General features: G+C 38.0%; 1 protein-coding gene across 5 annotated transcripts in view; it reads right to left on the minus strand.

Moving 5' to 3' along the window:
- The window catches only part of MYO3A (myosin IIIA), a 154,143-nt gene that overhangs the window by 46,288 nt on the left and 89,579 nt on the right, over window positions 1–18,276 (minus strand). For all 5 annotated transcript variants that reach the window (XM_088160348.1, XM_088160359.1, XM_088160342.1 and 2 more), the window contains 9 exons: window positions 17,830–17,895; window positions 17,277–17,432; window positions 8,257–8,356; window positions 5,863–5,979; window positions 4,999–5,103; window positions 4,835–4,918; window positions 3,821–4,023; window positions 1,939–2,037; window positions 1,724–1,838 (listed from right to left, as the gene is read on the minus strand). In XM_088160348.1, the coding sequence (XP_088016474.1) occupies window positions 1,724–1,838; window positions 1,939–2,037; window positions 3,821–4,023; window positions 4,835–4,918; window positions 4,999–5,103; window positions 5,863–5,979; window positions 8,257–8,356; window positions 17,277–17,432; window positions 17,830–17,895 (1,045 nt within the window). The remainder of the gene's footprint in view (window positions 1–1,723; window positions 1,839–1,938; window positions 2,038–3,820; window positions 4,024–4,834; window positions 4,919–4,998; window positions 5,104–5,862; window positions 5,980–8,256; window positions 8,357–17,276; window positions 17,433–17,829; window positions 17,896–18,276) is intronic.

Here is an 18,276-nt window from a genome sequence, read left to right on the forward strand (position 1 = left end):
AAAGCTTTGTTTAGGTCTCAATTTTAACTGAAGATTTTTTTCTGTCTATGGCTTTCTGCTAATAAAACACTGAATATGCTTATAGAGAAATTCCTCTGTGTACTGGGGTAAATGTCAAAGCTTAAGGCTGCATTACTAAAAAGTGAATTTAGGAAAGGAATTCAATGTCCTGTGGGACAGGACATTGTCTTTGCACATGTATCTGATATCAGAACCTCAGTGGGGGAAGAAGACTCATCCTTCACTCCTGCAAGCACAGCCTCAGACAGGCTAATTGACCCTGAGGAGGATGCAAGGCAGGCTGACGTGGCTGGGGGTCACAAGTAGCCACAAGCAGATTGCCTATGGCACTCAGCCTGCTTCTGAAACTGCGGGGTTCTACAGGTAGGTAATTCTTCACAGATTCAGCTCCCGGTGCCTTGCTGAGTTAATCAAGTGAAGATCCATGCTAGAACTGCACAATGCAGCCAGTGACCTGGTTCTAACTGCATCTTCAATGTGTATGGAAGGCCTCTTTTGGATGGTCAGGATTATTGTTTCCACCCGTCCAAGTGAACAAAAGAACTGGAAACAAAAAAAGACTTGCTGCTTTTCTTGCTTTAAATTAGGACTTATCAAGGTCTCTGGTGCTGTGACAAAACTGCTATAAATGCTGAACCATGAATGTCCTTTCATGCTGCTTCTGGAAAGGTGAAAGCACAAGTGAAAGGATGTGATAGTACAGGTGTGATATTACTAAATGCAGCTGTAAATAACATGTAGAGGAGAAAGAGACTGTGAATGACACTGCCACTACAACCTAATGCAAAGTGACTATGAAGGAACAAAATAGGTGAATAAATCTGTTCTGCTAGCTATTTCAAATATTTACTTAGAGGGAAGCCAGAAATAGTCAACTGAAGTGAGCATTTGTGAAAAGCTCCTTACCTCATACAGTGTCGTCAGAGAAATTAAAACATACATCAATTCTGCAGCACTAGTGCTGTATTTCATGGATACTGTATGGACCATACCTCTTCTATTTATATTGTTTATAAATAAAGACAGATATAAACGACACCTGTGATGCACCACTTCTCCTAAGGTAAAACTAGGTCATAGGATGGGATTTCTTTCCTTAATAAATCCAGTCCTTTTTTATTTTAATTCTACCAAAGACAGACTGAGGAGAGGGGTTTAACAGCTACCTGAGCAATGATATGAGATCATAAAGAAAGAATGGGTTCAGTTAATGTTCAGTGATGAGATTCACCTCCAACGGGATTCAAGAACTTCATTCTACTTTATCCCTGGAGTTGTGAAAATGTATTGAGCTCATCAATACTCAGATCAACCCAATGAATTTTCAGAACTCTCACCATGGACTTCCTCTTAAAACTGAGATGAGGCTCATATTCACAGACCTAGAATTATTGGCTAATAAACAGTTACAACATAATTTTCCATGCATTAAATTTGTTAAAATCTGCCCCCCTGTCCAATGACTCAGCTGTGCTGTGTTCACTGATTTCAAAGTCTAATACCATTTTATTGATTTATCAATGCATTGAAACCTTAAAAATTTAAATGTTACTATACAACCGTAAGTTGACTGTGCAAGATCCTAAAACAAACACAATACTGCTAAAGGAAGAAAATAACAAGAGAGATTGGAATGCTTTATATAAGTTTTTCCTGAGGTAGCTGGTAAAGTTCACAAAGGAAAAGGTTTATCAGCACTCACCTCCAGTGTAAAACCTATGACTTTGAAGCACTGTTCTATTAATTCAAACTGAGACTTATAAAAGCTATTGTTCATGAAATCTTGCACTATTCTGAAATGATCATTTTGCAGATATCTGAAAGAGTTGATGGATACAGAGTTAGAATGTAAATGAGGCTGAGAATTCAACATGGCATTTCTTAGTAATCAATTTATGCAAAAATAAACTGCATTACCTGGGAGGTCTATATTCTGGCAGTTTATAATGTGCCAGCTTTTTCTTTTCAGCGAGACCAGCATAAATATAATAAAAAATATGGAAATTTTTCTCTCCTCTGAAACAACAGAAACAACAAACTGATTTAATAATATAACCATGCTACATTTACTGATGACACACATACTATTACTAAATATTATTTTAATAACAGGCAAGACTCACACAAACTGATAGAGGACTCTGAAAGAAGCTTTATTACAGAACTTCCTGTGAACACCCTTTTCATGCCATTGTGTGTTTGTCCTGACACTGCCAGATTGGCTGCTCAGTGCTAAAGCAGCTCAGTGATGCTCTGCCCTTGATGCAATTGGTAGATGCTGCGTGAGATCTTGCACATTGCTCACCCACCCACACTGAATGAGCTGCTTAATTCCAGTTATTCAAAAAAATCTTCTGACTGTGGGAGAGGTATGCACTCCTGGGTCACTGAATGCAGTATGTCTGCTGTGTCCTTTAGCCCTGAATCAAGAAGCAGACATTCAGCAAAAGGGCCTTATGGCTTGGCATACTTTGCCTAGAAGCTAGATGCCCAAACCTAGGATAGAGGTTTATTACACATTCAAGGTTCCTGTGCCCCTTACGAGAAAGAGCTAGGTGAAAATTTGCTACCATGACTGAACCCTGAGATGCTCAAGTCAGTCACTACTGAATGGCAAAAAGGAATTGTGTTCAAACCCCTACTGTGTGCATGAGCTTAGGTGTATGTCTCAGGGGCACCATTAGAGCATAGAACCATAAAATGTCTTGGGTGGGGAGGATTACCTAGTTTCAACTCCCCTGTCATGGGCAGGAACACCTGTCACTAGACTGGGTTGCTCAGAGCCCCATCCAGCCTGCCTTGAACACTTCCAGATATGGGGAAACCAAAACTTCTCTGGGCAACCTGTGCCAATGCCTCACCACCCTCACACTAAAGAATTTCTTTCTAATATCTAAAGCTACTCTCTCTCATCCTAAATCCCTTGTCCCTTGCTCTGTCACTACATGTTCTTGCAAAAAGTCTCTCTCCATCTTTCTCGTAGGCTCCTTTCAGGTGGAAGGCAACAATTTGGTCACCCCAAAGACTTCTCCAGGCTGAACAACCCCAATTTTCTCAGCTGTTCCTTACAGGAGACGTGCTCCATCCCTCTAATAATCTTGGTGGCCTTCTTTGGAATTTCTCCAGCAGGTCCACATATTTCCTGTAGGGAGGACCCCAGAGCTGGATGCAGCACTGCAGGTGAGGTCCCACCAGGGCAGGGTAGAGAGGCAGATTTCCCCCCTCAGCCTGCTGCCCATGCTGCCTTGGATGCAGCCCAGGAACACGTTTGGCTTTCTGGGTTGTGAGTGCACATGGCTGGGTCACGTCCAGCCCCTCATCCACCCCCAAGTCCTTCTCGGCAGGGATCTTTGACCCATAACTCTCTATAAACAAATCCTACTAGATGTTCCAAAATGGAAAATGAGCAAAAAACCAAAGAAATAAGCCACATTACTACAGGAAATTTAGAGGAAGTAAATCTAAGTTATATACTTAACACAGTACTCCAAAATTCTACAAAGAAATATACCTGAAGTATACCTGAACTATTAGAAAGTTTTTAACTCTTTGCACATTCTTCTTTTATATATATCACATGGGAATTTTTATAGGATTTGTTTAAACAACCCAGAGGATAACGAAAATCTGAAGTAGTTTTCAGGTAGTTTACAGATTTATAAGCTATTCATATACAACTTTTAAGAGAAGAAATTCCAGGTACCTTATTCATTTTTGTGCTTTGAAACAGGGTGATTTCCTGCATCATAGGCCTACTCTGTAACCCCCAAATTAGATCAAACACAATTTTCATACTTACACTGCCTGGTGGACAACTCTGGATTTTTCAAGGAGGTACTCTGAGATCTGAGCTCCTACTACAGTGCCACCACAAGTAAATTTCATTTCCAAATATTTTCCAAATCTGCTTGAGTTATCATTTATGATGGTGCCTGCATTCCCAAATGCTTCTACAAGGTTGTTCACCTGGAGAATCTTCTCCTGCAGAGTCCTGTTATTAGCCTGGATATGAAAAAGATATTGCTTCAAATTATGAGTAATTATTCAAATACTTACATTTTTAGGTGTTTCTTTAATCTTCTCATTGGTATTGTAAAGTGTGACATAATCAGGGCAGCCATTCCCATGGGAACTATATGGAAAGAAAGGCATATATATACATATATATATAAAATGAAATTTCATTATATATATGTATGTGTGCGTGTATATATATATGTAAAAATTAAATCTGTCCGAATACAGCAATCTTCAGATCTAAGACCATCTGGAAGAGATAACACACACAGTGATAACAACACTACCAATGAATTTCTGTGGTTTCTGTGTTTCTGAGATGGTCAATCTGCTTTTAGGATCCTTGTTAGCATCTGGTTACTGCTCCACTGCACCCTACAAATCCATTAGTTTGCTTTCATCTCTCCAGGGACATGCAAAAAAATCATTTTATTTAGACAGTTATAGTGGCCACTTCCCAGAATGACTATGTCCCTCTGACAGCAATTTGGCTGTGGAAGGATGAGAAGCTAGAAGAGGATTTTATTTGGTACTGTTTGGATGATTTGAAGGCACTCAAACAGGGATATAAGTTACAGCCCTCACTGCAGTGGGTACTTTTCCCTGTGGAAACCCTAGCATATTCTCAAGTGACCCTAGTTCAGGATGGAGGAAGGAGCAGATAGACTGGCATCATGTTCCAATGTTCTTTGGAAAATGTGTAACAGCTTCACCCCACAACCAATGCCCCATGCACAGGTTCAGCCCTTCAGGCCCAGGACAGCAAAGCCTTACAGACATCCCCTCTGCCACTTACCTTGCCCAGAACAGTGAGCTGCTGAACCAGCAGATGGGCACTTTGTGTCTTGCCAGCTCCACTTTCTCCAGAAATAACAATACACTGCAGAGAACAGAGCAAGACTGAGCTCATCATGTATCTCTCAGCCTGGCAGAGGATGTAATCAGACACCTCATCTGTACCTGGTCAGAGTTGTATGTCACCATGGACTGATAGCCTATGTCAGCAACAGCAAAAATGTGAGGAGGGTTGGCAGTCCGTTTGGCTCCAATATACAGTTTGGAATGCTAAGTGTAAGAAAAATAAAAACATATCACTCTCCTTTAAAGACTTTTTTTTTTTAATTGAAGTTTGGTTTTATTTTTAGATTAGTGCACAGCATGCTGAGGTTTCCAGCAGTGATGTGATGTTTTCTGAGGGAGCTGTTACTGCACTCACTATACCATGAATCTGTATGTACTTAGGACTATAAGAACAGCTAAAAAATTGAAGTGCAATTTTCTGTAATTTTAGCCCTGATTACATTTTGAAACTCAATTTATTAGGAGAAAATTTACTGTTGTCAGACATCATAATTCCAACCTATTTAAATTTATTTGTGCTTCCCTTCCTATTAGTATCTCTGCATGATATTGATGTTAAAACTTGAGATATTTTTTGTACCTGCAGTATCTGATAATTAATAACCCCAAATTACTGTATGATCCAACTTTCATATCTTTCCCCTTTTTTATAAGAGGGAGAAAAATTCCCTTTTGTACAATGAGGAGATAGATTCGCAGAAGTTAACATTTTACAGGATTGCTTTGTGCATGATCTACACTGTAGGCATAAAGACACTAGAAATTAATTCTTTTGGAGTCTCTCATTTCCGTGCTGAAATTCAGCAAATGTTAAGAATGTGTGTCAATATGCACTTGAAAGAACATCTCTACTGATAATTCTGTTTTTCAGAGTAAGCTAAAATTAATCTGATACTTGACACAAATATTTATATTTTAGTGGAATTTGGTGCTAGTTTAAAATAACGAAACTTAAATTTTCACCTGTGAAGAATAAATATCTATGTTCCGAAATGGATTGACAGCAATGAGAATGTCCCCAACATATGTGTAGATCTGGTCCTTGGCATAACCCTTCTGCAGCTGCTCTGTTACTGTATTCTGATGGGGAAGGAACAGGAACAAAGAATCACATGGGGGAAAAAAAGAATATTAGGAAAATATATAAAATATTTATATGGTTTCAATGAGTGAGGATTCAGAGGGAAGGTCTTTATAGTCAAGACTACAATGGATCATGATTACAGTAAGTAATATTTTCAACCATACTAGCATTTCTATTTTTTTTGTGTGTCCAAACTCACTTTGAACAATATATACTTACAGATCTTCAAGTGGCTGTAGAAAAAGGAGTTAAAAAGTACTGCTTTCATTCAGTTCATCAGAGGTTTCCATGAGACAGTCTTGTCTACATTTCTACTACAAGTTTCATGTAACTTATCAAGCAAGAGCCATTTGATTGAGTCCATAACTGACATTTCAGCTGCTCTAACATTACTCTCAGTTATGATACAACACAGATGTTCAACTGTTTGGTTCCCATTAATGTAAACAATAAGGCATCTTTTCCTATTAACAGGCAGTCTCTGCTGTGATTGTTCTTTGCTGTTGCAGAGCCAGTTCCCCAAAGGAAAAAGAAGGGTCCATTAGTGGAATTCAAATTTCTTGATGTAATTTCTCTCAGCTTCTTCTGCATACACAGCTGAGTATATAAAGTGCCTGGTTAGGTTTCCTATCAAAACAGGCCATAGAGCTGAATGAAGAAATTCAAACCAGCCTTGAGACTAATCTGAGGTACATATGAAAATATTTAGGCCCCATACCCACTGGAAAAGACCAACTGGCAGCAGAGGACTACAGAAGGAATTGCTTTCCTTCTTCATCCATCTATTCACAGTGTTGTACATTGTGTCCTGTTTTATACACTTAAAAGCTGAATTCTCAACAGTTGTAGAGGTTATATTTCCTTCATGAGAAAACATAACAAGAAAATCTTGGTTTTCATTGCTTCGATAAACATTTTGGTTTTGAATGCTCTTTCCTTTTGGCCATAACCACATTCATGTTACAGAATTATTTTAGAGGAACTTTTGCCCTTCTTGAAATAATTTCTTGTACCAATAGGTGTCTTGTCTTGGTCTGATGATGAGGCTATCTAAATTGGAAGAAAAATTTGAGTGGAAGAAAGAATACAGTTCTGAGAAGCTTCCATTCATATGTGAAAGTGGTTTTAAATTGGATTTGATTTAGTAACCCTACACAGTCAAACAATGCATTTACATAGAGGCTTCCTGAGGACTTCCATGAGAATTCTCCACCTCTGAGGAGATGGGATATATTTCAGTTTGTTTGCTTTTTTTGTGCAATAAAATCTCTTTAGCTTGGATTGTTTATATGTATCATGGTAAAAGATAAAAAAAAACCCCAGAACAGTCTTACTCTTCCCAATACTAAAAAAAACTGCTTAAACCTGAATTTGTCCAGTAGATGAAGTTTGGGTTAGCTCAATTACAATTAACTAAACATCAAGCTACTATAACAAAGCTCTTGGCAGGATGGAAAATGTTTTGTGAGCTGTCAGCATTATACACTTTACCAGCCCAAGTGCCACAATGAATATTCTGGACTGACAGAAATACAATATACCAGAGAAGTTTTACAGATAAGAGAATGTGAATTATAGTCTATGCACAGCCCACTAGATGAAGAATGACAGTTTGTTTACAACCACTGATGGCCTCCAAGACCTGCAGATAATGTGCTGCAGCCTGATTCTTCTTTCTGCTTTGGAAGCTTAAAGGATAAACAGAGCAGACTTCCTCCCTCCCTTATGCCATGTTTCCCTGCACCCAGTGGACTAATTTTTGAACTTTGACAAACCAGTGGTATTTCTATCAGTGATTTGGTCAAAGGTTCACCAGCAGGCATTGACAGATGAGAGGCTCAGCTGACATAAATTGACCCTCGTGCATTTCCACACCAAATAAGTCAGCAAGAACCCAGTATGGGAGACAACTCTTGGTGTTCAAGCAACAGGGATGGAAGGTCTTGGATCTAGACCAATTTCAGGTTAACACACCACTGCAAGCTGGATACTCAGCTTTAATAAAATCCAATAATATAAATCCTGTTTAGTCAATGATGTACAGTACTGTTTGCTCTGCAGCTGTAACTCCAGAGATTGCTTTAGCTTTGTATTGGAACCTTGCTGACACAGTAAATCTTGTCCAAAATATATGGCATAAAGTGGTGAAATGTCATTGTACACTTACACAACTGAAGTGTGATAATACAATGAACTTTGAAAATCAACAGCACACCATTGTGATTTAATGTGATTACTCCTCTTCAGAAAAACATAAATAAAGAAGTTCTTACCTCATCCAATACCTCCAAGGTTGCTAAATCATCTACCTCTTCTTGGTTTGAAACTAGTGACTTACTGTAGTTCCCTTTCTTTGTGTGAATACGTTCAAATCTAGAAAAGAAAGAGATACAATCTCTGATGTGAGGAAACACAGAGCAGATCTTGCCTATGCAACCATCTTCAAGGCCAAAACATTCCAGCTTTCCATTGTTCTGAATTTAAACACACAAATGTTTGAATAGCAGGACAAGAGTCAACTTCTTGGTACAACACATCTGTACCTGACAGTTCAAAAGCTATTTGATCCCAGAACTGCTACCATGAACAACTTCGTCACTCTATATTAGATCACATCCCTACATCAGCTGCAGGACTGGAGCTTGGCAATACAAGTAAAAGAAAAGAACATATTTATAAAGCTTATAACAGTGAAACTGGCACCAACATGCAAAAAGATGCTGCTAAGAGTTATGTATAGGACAAAACCAGGGGTGTATGATGAAATAGTACGGCAAAGATGATACAAACAAAGCATTCAGGATGGAAACTTTTCTAGCTTAGTAGTTACAGTGCTCTAAAGTCTGGCTGAGATGACCACACTATAGAGCAAAGTGCTACAGAAGCACAGGCATGAAATACATCTTGACCAAATTTTCTTGGACTCGTTAGGGAAAAAAGTCATACATGAGAAGGAAACACCATTTCAAATATCTTTCTCATCAGGGTTAAACTTGAAGTTTAACATTAAATTTGTCTTAAAGTTAGATTTCTTTTCTCCTTCAATCAAACCATAAACCCAACTTTATACAGTCTTATTTTAATTAGCAAGAAAATTCCCAGAGACTTGGATTGTTCTTTATCCAAGAGTAAAGGCATTGCTAAATAGAGCAAACGCAGGAGAGAATGCAAGGCTTACAATTCAAATCAGTTACACTCATTTTATGAGATGAGGGAAAATAAGGAAAAGGGAAACTGGATAAGTAAGCAGAGCTCACAAGCTAAATCAAGCTTAGATGTGTAACAAGGCACAAACCCAGAAAAATTATTAAGTAAATCTGATCTCCTGATATGACCTCACTCCCTTTGATGCCACTGGTGGGAAGGCACCTCTCAAACACATTTACCTTGGTAAACTGAGACAGCCAGGAAACTATTGTGTGAAGCACTCACCCTTTACCTTGATCCCAGACAAGAATAGGGCAATTATTCATTTAATTTTCATATTTGGATGTATGGCATAGGTAAAAGCAGACAGGTGTCTACACAGGCAAGAATTTTGATATACAGTGAACAGATGATAGAAGAGAGTAGTCACCCCAAGATGGAAAGTTAGAGTGAGTGAACATCACACTCATGGGGAAAGCTGAACACCCACCAACTTACTGCACATTCAATGGGCTGTACCTGTTCCATGACATCACCTAGTTCATGAATGCTGCTTCAGGTCATGCTGGCTGTGCACTGATGAGGAATGTAGGTGCAGAAACTCAAGCAGGCACCAACTTGGTGCAATAACTAACTGCCCAGCACTGAAAAGGAACTGGAAGAAATGGGTAAATTATGCCCTCCCAAACTGTAAGTGCAATCACAGTCAGGTTGATGGAAATCCAGACAGGAGTGCACTTCATCTATCACTTCTTTCAATTTCTCTTGTCTCTAACAATCATTCCCTGAGGATGATGGAATGGCCTGTCCTTATCCTGGTACCACCATCCTGGTGTCAGCCAATTTTGACTAATCCTGCAACTTTAATATCAGGACACAAACATGTAAGACTTCCTTGCAAAAGCTACCATAGTTTCACAGTTTCTGTGCAAAATCACATCACAGTATCCAGTGAAGAGGCTAAGGTATAAGTGAAGTACAATGAAGCAAAGGATTGACAGAATGTACCTTATCCTAGGTTTGACCTATTTTTCCCTTTCCTTTGGAATCCAGTTTACCACAAGAGCTGTCCTGATAGTACTATCCTTGCAATAAGAACATGAGAAAATTTTTGGTAGCATGCACCCCCAGGTCGTATTAAAGATGATGTGATAATATTAAGATTTAAATTAACTCCTCAGTCTTGCATAATCTGCTATTGTTTGATTTGCAGGTAGCAGCTAAATGACATTACTGAATCCAAAAATCAGAGGTGCAGACAATATCCTACCCTCTCAACAGAATCCATCCCCTTTATAATTCACACTCCTATTTATAACCTCTTTTTAAAAGTTTCATTTGAAAAAATTTAAATTTGGACAGCTGAAATGATTTCTCCTTTGTACCTGTATGAAGGTAATTTTGTGTTCAGAGGATGCATCTAATATCAGTGTGACTTTGAGAGAGAGCTATCAATATGTACACAAGGGAAAGATGTGGGAATTTCAGGACTATGTCAAGCTCTTTTTTCCATTGCTGAAGAAAGAATCAAAACAAAGCATCTGCCAAGCTTTGCTTTCCATTTCTGGTGGAACTGTTACACACTGAACACATTTTTAAAAATATGTTAGGTCCTTAAATGCTACTGCATATCAGTGAGAGAGTGGTATTTCCCAGGATTAGTTTCAATTACCATTTTTCATTTATGTAAGAAATAACAATTACCTTGCAGGAAGGGAGGAGAATGCTCCAGTCATGGACACTTCTCTTTTTCTATTTTATTTTTCTTTTAAGGAAACAGATCTCTGTGTATGCCAGAGAAGTTTAATTACATAAAATCGATCCTCCTGTAATCCTCTTCAGCTGACATTATGAGAACACCAGTGCTTGTTGGACCGGATTATATTCTTCATTCTCCAGAGTACATAAGAGTGGCAGATTTGCAGAACACAATATTTTTCCACTTTGCTGTCAAAGGGCACAGACCCCTCAAGGGCAGTTATACTGCTTCACTCCAACCACTTTAAAAAACCCACATCAGTGCTGTTGACATCAGTGCTGTTGACATCAGTGCTGAAGTTTCATTAAGATCATGCACATAGACATTGTGAACTGAAATAACCATGTATCTCTGTTCTGCTCAAAAATACGTTGGAGGCATTGGATTTTACAAGCAATTCAGGAAGCTAAAGGCCAGAAACATCAGAGCAGTAAGGACAAGAAAATGAGTCAAGACAGCATTGTTTCTGTGCATTCTCTTTCACACCAATACTCCCCTCTCCCCACTTACGTTTCAAGATTCAGTTAAATCAAAATGAAGCTACTGCAGCTTTTCTTCTTCAAATTGTCAGAATGTATTTAAAAGATTTCTGATAGTTCCAAAAATACCATGAAAAGGAAAGTGTGACTCATGATGCCCTGCTGAACTCTCTGCCTAAAGTCGTTGGAGAATCATCTACAGACTAAGAAGTGACAGGAAAAGGGCTGGCCTTAGTCTGAGTATAAAGAGACTAAAAATAACAAAGTTTTTGTAAGGTGAAGGTGGAAACAGCTGTACACCTCCCAGCAGTTACAAACAAACAGCAGTAAAATGACAAAGAAGCAACACAGAGAAGTCTCTACAGGATCTGTCATTGCTGGTGATTCTCTTTCTCTGGAGGCTGCACAAAGCAATATTAGTTCACACTTAAAATCAAAATTTTTTCTTCACCAACCTATCTTGTGAAATCTACTTAAATAAAACCACGGTCTGCTATCTATGAAAAATCTGTACCTGACTTTAGAAAGTGTAAGACTTCAGTGATAAGCCTCCAGCTGCATCTGCACAATGCTTTGCAGACAAATCTGTGTTCCCCTCTGTATTTAAATGATTGACAGCACTGAGACTACAGGCTGCAGTTTCAGGGAGCTGTGCTGCAGCTTTTTCAATGTTTATGAGAGCATACTGTTGCCCTGCAGAGCTATGGGGCTTTTGATTCAGAGGTGGCCTGTGCCCAGCTCTGCACAATCTGTTTGACAAAGCTTGTGCTGCTTTTCCATGACCTGTAAACCAAGCAGATTATTATTCCTTCACAACACCCTCAAGAAACAGCTGCATCCCTGACAAATTTCAGGGCGAAGTGTGTGTTCTTAACTGAGCAAATAGGGGATCTCTAAAAGGACTCTTTGGGATTAGTGCCTCATGAGTCAGGCCCAGCACTGTGCTCACGGCCATAGTGAGATGATAAAGCAGAAGCTCCATGGGTACAAATGCCTACTGTAGTGTCCCCACCTTCAGGAAAAATGAGTTGCTGAGCAAGTGGACTGTCACAGAAGTTAAGTTCCACTTGCAGAGTATTTCTTCTGAGAAATTCTGAATGCAGGAGGAACATCTTCCTCCTGTTCTCTTCAGAAGGTAAACTATTCTTCATTCAGGCATTGCTGTTGTGCATTGTGTTATATAGAACATAATTCAGATATAGAGATGTGTATGTGCTATGAGACTGGAGATCTGCTTATTCTAATGCCTTTGTTCCCAGATGTCCCTACTGCTTCTACAGCCTGAGAGAAGTTTGCAGCACAGCCACACAGTAGGAGTGTCCTCAAAGCAGAAGCACACACTTCTTGATATAACAAAACCCACACTGAGTTCCAGGAGAGGAAGAACTGGCCTAAAGGGATCAAAGATTGAACTGGAACTCCAAAACCTCCCATATAAACTACTATTTCATATATACAGATGTCATCTGGAGACCTTAGCCAAGACAGCACTGTACTCTGTGTGTACTATCTTGTGCTGCTCCTCATACTATGTTTTTCCAGCCAGCATGGTGATCTCCCACCCTCTCCCACAGCCTGCCCTGCAGAGATGAGCCTGAAGGGTTGCTGTCAGCTGCTTTCCACTGGCAGGATGAGTCAGAGAGACTGGGACAGAGTGAATACCCAGAAAATGAGTGACACAAGTCTGTGCAATCAGAGAAACTTACAAAAGGAAACTTTATGGTACTCCCTACTTTTAATAGGGGTCAATAAATTGACAACCACCTCTGTGCATGTTGTACATGAACGTCTATGAAATTATCTCCCTGGCCTTTCCAAACAGTTAAATAGAGCAACTGTTTAGTATTCTGTTACTGATTTCAGTGCCAAGTCTATCTCACCAATACAGGAGGACAAACTCCTAAGAAAATAATTTAGCTCACCCAAAACTTTGCATCATTTTGCAGTAGAATAGGTCTCTTTCTCATAATTACTCAGAAAGTGTATAAAGATGACTCTTAATCTGGGGACCAGAGTCTTTTGCTGAAGTCTAGGTGCACTGAATATCCCTCATATGTACAGCTCATTCTGGAATGACTCACGATTCCAAGGAAATACACAATGTACTAATCATTGCATATTTCTATAGAGATTATTGTAAAAGCAGTCAAGAAGAAGACAGCCAAACAATTGAAGATAGAAGTCTTACAAGCCTGACTGTCAGGTGTAGATGCGACAGTTCTGAAGGTTGTTTCAAAGACAGCTATTTTTGTAACAGAGTAAAATTCTTTACAATGCAGGGATTTTTTTCCCCCTCTTTTGGCCTAGCAAGAAGTGTATTTTTAGAACTATTTTGGGGTTTATGCTGCAGTGCTCATATTTAATAACTATTTTCATCACTAATTATAAATTTTAACAGCTATACTGCTATACTGAAAGCTTTTTTCAAGCTTAGGGCCCCTGTCCTGAAAGTGACTTTCCTCACAAAAACCCATCAAAATTAATTGCACTTAGTATACAACTTTGCCTGCTTCACCTCTTCTCTAATGTGAATTTATCCCATATAGCATATCTCATATAGCATATTTGATATATAGCGCATATATCATTCCCAGGAGCAGATTTTAAAGATGTTACAATCAGGACGCTATGGGAAAATATTAATGTATCAAGGGATAATTTCTCCTGCTATTCCCATTTTCATTTCAGTCTGAGTTCTGAGCTAGGAAAGGTGAAGTTGCAAATAGATATTTTTAGCATTAAAAATGATGATTTTAGAGAAAAATGTACTGCATTTACTCACAGTAAAAAAGTGGAATTTTTAATGAAGCTCATTGCTAATATTTATGCTTTTTGGAGTGTTGAGTAGCACAAGATATTCTAGTGCTAGAACACTGCTCAAAGGGTACTGAAAAACCACTATTATATTCTATCATTTTGATTAAATCTGGAGCCAGGCTGTGGCACATTGCCATTTGAAGTTTTATCAGTGTTAATTGAGATTTCAATAGATAGCCAGGTGGCTGGTGGGCTCTCTTCCTCTTGCTGTTTCTCGTTTCCATCTCTTGAGAGGATGCAGTACAATGCAGAACCTTAATCCTGGTTCCTCTTCACTAGAATAACAACACTGGGAAGGTTCTGAGGGCCCTCATGACTCCCCAGCGTTAGAAAATACCTTAGGGACAACGGTGCCAAAGGAGAGACTTCAGGGTGGCTGCACTCTGTGCCTAGAGATTGCACATCCTTCCTGAACACACACTGTGCACAAAGACTGGATCTGAGGGCAAGGCCCTCTGCAAAGAAACCCTGAGAATGTGACATAACATAGGGAGCTTTTGTTTTTGAACTGTATCAAGTGCACATTCAGCAAACAGCAAGGTGAGATCACAAGCACATCAACAGACTGCCACTGCACAAAGCACTCACAACCAAATCACACCTCAGCCCAATGGGCTAAGAAGGTGACTTGATTTTGAGTGAAAACAGAAATAGTGCACACAATAAAACCTCGTGGCTGGACCTCACCTGTTAATTTTTTCTTTTGAAATATAAAATTGCAATTAATGAAGTAATATTTGACGAGGAGAGTAAACACATACAGAGAAAATAACTGATTTCTAACTTTTAGGTTTAACTCAACATTACCAAATTTATATTGACTTTATATTCCAATTCCCATTTATACAACACAACACAGGTAGCAGGATTTCTTCCCTCATTGGAAGGAAAAGATCTTTAATTACTTAAATTACCTGACTCCTACTGTCACTCCCATTGTCAAGGAGGAGAATTATGCCTTCAAATTAGGGACTGAGAGTGTGAGCTCGAGATCAGGAAGAAGTTTTACAAGGAAAGTTGCCAGCAGCTGGTGAAAGTTCAGAAATTTCACAGTAGGACCCTAACACATCAATGTAAAAACAGTGCCAGAATAGCATAAAGAAGAAAAGAGCAGCTCTTCCAGGGGACTCATCACTGTATAGCCTGGTCTTGACTCTAAATCAGATTTACATGGTACTTCTGTACAGACACTGGTTTTAACACAATTTGCTTTGTGCAGATTAAAGGTCAGAAGATACATATGATTAGTAATAAAAGACTATTTAAAAAGCACATCACTACTGAATTTAAAGATCTTTGTATAATCTCTTATCACTCACAGCAGAAAAAAACCCACAAATTCTGTTCTGTAGACCATCTTGCAGTGTATTTCACAAAACTACACAACCACAGAACCATTTAGGTTGGAAATACTACTGCTAGTATTTTAAATTGCTAAACTAAAATATGCACTATGCTCAGTTTAACCATGCCATTTAAATTACACTCTGAATTAAAGAAGTACATTTTTTGCACATATTCAGATAAGAAATAATAATGATAATAATAATAATAATAATAATAATTTGAAAGAGAAAATTCTGTTTTCCTTTGGAAAATTTGATGTAAAAGTTACACTTGATCAACTGTAAAAGCATAGGCAACTGCATCACTTAGTAATATATTTCCTTAAATTCTAGTTCTCATGAAGAAAATTCAGCTTATAAAATACAGTCTAAACAGGACAGAGACAATACCAGTAGATCATCCTGTTCTTGTGCCACTTTACTGCTCCATGCACATGCATACTGGGCCACTTTCTTTGTTTGTATTGTACAGAAAACAAATAAAGTTCATATAGTTTGCTTTATGCAGCATTCACATAAAAGAAATAAAGGATTTGGAAAAAAAAAAGAATATGAAAACAAAAATGAGTTCTCTAAAATGGCGGGGGGGAAGTCACAATAGTCACAATATCTAATTGACTGGAAGCTTCATTCAAATATGTGCTATTTAAAGTCTGGATTATGTTGCTGGTATAGTGCTCAGTGCTGACATCCGATAAGCTTATTTAATTCAAGAATCTTTCTGGATTAAGCAAATGTCAAGTCTGCAATATATAGAGCATATAAATCCAGTGTGAAGCTTAAATTTAAGCCAAATGCATAGTTTTATACTGAGATGTCAGAAAAGAGAAAGCACTACTCCTCCCATATCTAAAGTTGAAAAAACTTCTATGTCATAATTACTTAGAAATGTATTTTTACTATTATCTTCAAAACACTGAGTCAATAGAAAATTCTCCAGAACCAGAACTGAAGACTGCTGTATATATTGTTATTATGAATGTGTGAAAGGAAATGTGGCAGATTTTAACAAGCTTTTTCCACATAGATGATAATTCCAAACTGTCTTTTAAATTTCATGTTCCATTAAAAAAAAGGAAAAAAGTAAAAGCATCATTCTTTTCCTTGAAGCAGGAGCAGTCACACCAGCAGTACTTAAATACTAATCTACAACATTTCACATCTGATACATGAGTGTACTGTATGGAGTTTTTTCAATTGTAAAACTGAGCCAAGACAACTTCATTTATTTTAAATAAAAGATATCAAGTGTTCAGTGATTTTTTCAGAATTGATATCACTTACATACTAGTAGAAGAAAGAAAGTATCCATTCAAGAAGGCATAAGAATTGAAGTTTGTAAAACATATTCCACTAGAACTATCACTTATTTCAGTCAGAAATATCCAATTCCTACAAGAGCATGACTAGTTGTTTTTAGCATACTTGCTCAAACTAAACATTACCTGATCATGCAAATGTAAGAAAATGCCAAACATTAATTTCACCTAATCTTACCTTTCAAAAAGCTGAGGTCTAAGACTGTATCTTGAATCACAAAAGAAAGGGAAGGCACTTCTAAAGATGGTTTCATCCATGTGAATCATGATGCCTCTCTCTTTCCATTGGCAGTACAGTAGACCCCAAATATTAAGTCTTCTATTTTTTTGCCAGCTAAAGTCATAAGGGTTGCATCTTTCTCTGAGTGCTAGTCATTCTGAAACAGTGAAATATCAAAATTGACCAAACTCTTTAACCACTTTTACCTTGCCTTTTCAGTGACTCCCATTTGTTGATGAACATCAATAAATTCCATGAGTTGCCTTTGTAGCACGTTTTCTTTTCCTTCAATTTGCTTAATAAAATCATGCTGCAAAAGAGCAGATACTGTTGGACGCTTCTCATAATCTTTAGTCAAGCACCTGTGCTGGCAGAAAAAAAACATATGATCATTGAGAGTTCGTAGCTAAGTTTTGAAATGCTTGTCTGGAGTTCATTCATGCCTCCTTAATAAATACATCCATCTTAATCAAAACAGCTCTGCACTGAAAATTGATACGACTTCACAGAATTGACAAGTCCAAAAAGTTAAATCATTACATTTTAAAACTAAATATTCATTAACTTAAAAAATATCAAGGGCGTTGAAATGTTATTTCATGTTTTAAACACAGAGCCTCACTTGGAAGTCAAACTAGATTTACAAACTAGCCTTTTAAGGAAAAGTATTAGTTGCAACAGATTTCCACAAAACATATTTTACACATGACATTTACACATGTTCCATATTCAACCAGAGTGGTCTCAGTTGTTACTCACTTGTTAATGAAGTCATTGAATTCAGGTGACCACAATTCAGGCTGCTGTAGGGTTGGAGGAGGATTCCTGCAAAGGTCAGTGTCATGATAAGTTAATAAGCTACTCACTTGACAAAAACAATGTGTGAAGGCAGGCTGAGTAATGAGTTTTAGAAGGCCACCAAAAAAAGATATTGATTTCCACTGGTAAAAGGAGCATAGGTAGATGATGCAACGCCTCACTGGTTCTCCTGCTTTACATAACTAATAAGGAGAAATAGTATCAAGATGATCTACCAAGTGTAGCTAAGAATCACTGTGATTTTTTCAATCAAATCAATAAAAGGAAATTAAACTAACAACCCATTAATCACTATTCACTTGTAATGGCATGTTCCTTTTTTAAGCCTGAAACAATATACTTTCTTAGGAGAAATTTAAAAAAGAAATTCTATTTCAAGTTTTCTCA

Source organism: Sturnus vulgaris, chromosome 1, assembly GCF_052056855.1.
Source record: "Sturnus vulgaris isolate bStuVul1 chromosome 1, bStuVul1.hap1, whole genome shotgun sequence".
Classification (NCBI taxonomy): Eukaryota; Metazoa; Chordata; class Aves; order Passeriformes; family Sturnidae; genus Sturnus; species Sturnus vulgaris.